At 40.8% G+C, this 3,639-nt stretch overlaps 1 protein-coding gene across 1 annotated transcript; it reads left to right on the forward strand.

Moving 5' to 3' along the window:
* Positions 1–388: 388 nt before the first annotated feature.
* LOC136505535 (thaumatin-like pathogenesis-related protein 4) lies at positions 389–1,116 on the forward strand. Its single transcript, XM_066500712.1, has one exon. It carries the CDS (start codon positions 405–407, stop codon positions 927–929), a length of 525 nt encoding a protein of 174 aa, XP_066356809.1. The 5' UTR covers positions 389–404; the 3' UTR covers positions 930–1,116.
* Positions 1,117–3,639: the final 2,523 nt, after the last annotated feature.

The following is a 3,639-nucleotide window of genomic DNA, read 5'->3' on the forward strand; positions in this document are numbered from 1 at the left end:
TGTTGCTGATAATAAAAATATAACTGCACAAGAACTGGAAAATCCCTGTCGATCTTTGCGGAGAGGACGAATGCAGGAAACAAAACAAAAAAAACTGATGAATCTAAGAAACAATCAGGAAAACACCACTAATTAAGCAGAAAATCTCTACGAAGATAAACAAAAGCTTCAAATCTTAAGTTCTTCAGAGTGGGAAAGAAGTTTCTTTATTCCATGGAGTAACAGTTTTGCCTTTTGCTTTGACCAATTGGATTACACTGCACACCTATGCGACCAAAGAAGTTTTCATCTAGATGTCTCAAAGCATAAATTGACTAGTCCACCCTGAACGCCTATAAATGCATGCCCCTGCCTCCCAACTCAACCCAAGCTTCATATAGCTCTTAGTCGCTCACTCATTATCAATGGTGTCCACTACTCGCGTGTCCTCGGTCCTCTTCCTCCTCGCCGCCTTCACTGCCAGTGCAAGCGCAGCCACCTTCACCATAAAGAACAATTGTGGTTACACAGTGTGGCCGGCAGGCATCCCTGTCGGCGGGGGCACGCAGCTGGACCCAGGCCAGACATGGACCGTCAACGTGCCCCCCGGCACCAGCGGCAGGTTCTGGGGCCGCACCGGCTGTTCCTTCAACGGTGGAAGCGGCCACTGCGACAGCGGCGACTGCGCTGGTGCGCTCTCCTGCACGCTCTCCGGACAGCCGGCAACACTGGCCGAGTACACCATCGGTGGCACTGGCAACCCGCAGGATTACTACGACATCTCGGTTGTTGATGGCTACAACCAGCCAATGGCCTTCTCCTGCAGCACCGGCGTTGGGCTGGTGTGCACGTACCCTAGCTGCCCCGACGCGTACCAGTATCCGACCGATGATACCAAGACCCATTCATGCAGCGCCAACAGCAACTACCAGGTGACCTTCTGCCCGTGAAGCGGCAGATGGTGATCACGTCACAACGCCACGCAACAGACAGTGCATAAGTATTAATGGAAAATGTAGAAGAATAATTTGATAATAAATAATAAGATATATAATAAATCGTCCATGTGTGCATGTATACGGATATTATCACACACATGTGCCGTGTTTGTACTTGGCTATGAAGAACCTTCTTAATATATACATGTTCTCGGCAAATACTGATGTGGATATTCTATGTGTGCCATGGGCTTCCTGATTTCTTTTCTTTGATAATTGTTATGTTTGTTAATCAGCTAACTCCCGACATAATATGGCTTAAACTCCATAATAATGGTGTGGGTACTGCCTCGTGCATCCAGGGGGAGTTTAATCTATATTACTTGAGTTCCATGGGTATGATCTACAGTTATTGCTGAAAGTACTAACACTTCAAGTTGTACTTGAAGTTATACGGATCATGGTCCATACGAGACTCTCCCCAAATGCTCTAATGTTTTCACTCTTGAGAGTCCATTTTCACTGCTAGCTAGATGCCAAAGAAGGAGAATTTATAGACCCAAGTAAGAGCACTCCATGAGCAAAGGATAAGAATTTGTGCAACAATTTATTCATCTTCATATGGATACAAATCATGGACCAATGCTTCAAGATTAAAAGGTGATCTATGAGTTGGAGGACAAGAGGAAGGAAATAAGGTGTTGCATGGTCCAACGCGGTATAAGGTAAAAGGGGATGAGACCGGCCAAGCCTACAAATTATGAGGAGATTTAATATGTCTATGCGGCTGAGGTGATCTATGGATCTTGTATTAACTATTTTGATGCATAAATGATCTTAACTACAAACTTTTTTATCTCATCGAGCACTACAACTTTGGTGTAGGGCATCTCTCCACCAAGGTCTTTTGAAAAGTTCAAAATTTTTAATTTTAAAAAATTAAATCATATTTTTAGGACCCTAAATGATTTTAGAATAAAAATTCACCAACTACAAAGTTGTAGATATATGTTTAATTTGAGTTTGTTCTTTTATGTACCAATAGTGGTAGAAGGCATACATTATGGTTGTTTAATTTTATTTCTCACTCCTATGCCACCATTTAGACCTAGAATACATGCATGAACATAATATTATCTTAGTGAACCACATACCAAATACAATAATGGAAATTCATTTAAAGTATATTAATACTTCAGGATGATAAATTATGCAGCATATGGGTCGCCCTGCCGTGCAACGATTCCATCTGCCTGGAAAGGCAACAGCAACAGCAACCACTATCCAAGACCCCTCCCCACCTGCAAAGGCAAATATATATATATATATATATATATATATATATATATATATAGAGAGAGAGAGAGAGAGAGAGAGAGAGAGAGACCAGCTCTACAATAGGAGTGAGAAATAAATAAAATAAGTTGACAATAAGACGATACATAGTCAATTGTCAATGGTTTCAGGCATGCTTATTTGGCTCGACAAGCGTGCCGTGTTTGTACTTGGCTATGAAAAACCTTCTGTATCTCAACATGTTTTCCTCAAATAAAGGTGTGGATTTTCGAGCTAGCTCTAGTATCTTATTAAATTAATAAAATGTGCATTGTATTTTCCAGCTAGCTCTACTATCTTGTTCAACGAGCATTATTGAAATACACGTTGCGCATATGACTAATCAAGATGAAGGCAAACAATTTCCCTGTAATTTTCTAGGAGATATATATGACATATGTATGTTATCTATTGTGCTATTTTGTAAGCATACACACCACAAGGAATATATGCGCACAACACAAGGTATATATGCAAGTGATATGGATAGCTTCGAAAAAAGTCATATTGGTTTGCGTTTTTGGATCAGTAACTATTTTTATTTATCTGTGCCATGCATTGGCTATATAGCTGGTCAACACTACACATGTATGCCTTGGAATTCCACGTATCCTTGGAATTTCATTAGCAGGAAGTCTGGCATCGGTCGCCTGAACAAGTTTGGCAGCCTGAGATTGCAAAATTCAATACAGATTAAAATTTGTTTCATTTGAATTATTATGTGCTAAATACATTTTGAAAATATTTTAAACCCGAATCATATGATGCCATATAGTTAGTCATCCATTCATGCATGCATGGCGTGTTTGTACCTGGCTATGACGAACCTTCTGTACCTAAACAAGTTTTCCACACATATCAAGGTGTGTATTTTCAATAATGAGAGTCGTTGTTTCTCATGTTCTGGATTGTTGACTTGGACTTCAAGTGCTTTACTGGTCTAGGCTTACACAAGTCTTCAAATATTTACCCGGTAAATTGGACAATTTGCTCGGCCGAAGGAAGAACATGTCTATAGCAGGGTACTTTTTGTAAAAAAAATTATCCTATTCAGCGCCTCTAGATGAATTGCTAGAACCACCTAAGCCCACCATTGAACTTAAACCCCTGTCCTCTGGTCTTAGATATGCTTTTCTCAACAATGGTCAGGATTCTCCTGTGATCATAAGTGATAAACTCTCTCAGGAAGAATCCCTACGCCTGCTAACTGTCTTAGAAAAGCATCGTTCTGCCTTTGGCTAGTCGCTCCAAGACCTTAAGGGTATTAGCCCTACTCTTTGCACTCATCGCATCCCTACTGATCTTAACTCTATACCTTCTAGGGAGCCCCAGCGTAGGCTTAATAATGCGATGAGAGAGGTTGTTCAACGAGCATTATTGAAATACA

The sequence above is a fragment of the Miscanthus floridulus genome, chromosome 14, assembly GCF_019320115.1.
Source record: "Miscanthus floridulus cultivar M001 chromosome 14, ASM1932011v1, whole genome shotgun sequence".
Classification (NCBI taxonomy): domain Eukaryota; kingdom Viridiplantae; phylum Streptophyta; class Magnoliopsida; order Poales; family Poaceae; genus Miscanthus; species Miscanthus floridulus.

Coding starts and splice junctions, on each gene's coding strand:
- LOC136505535 (XM_066500712.1), top strand. CDS start 405: ATGGTGTCCACTACTCGCGTGTCCTCGGTCCTCTTCCTCCTCGCCGCC.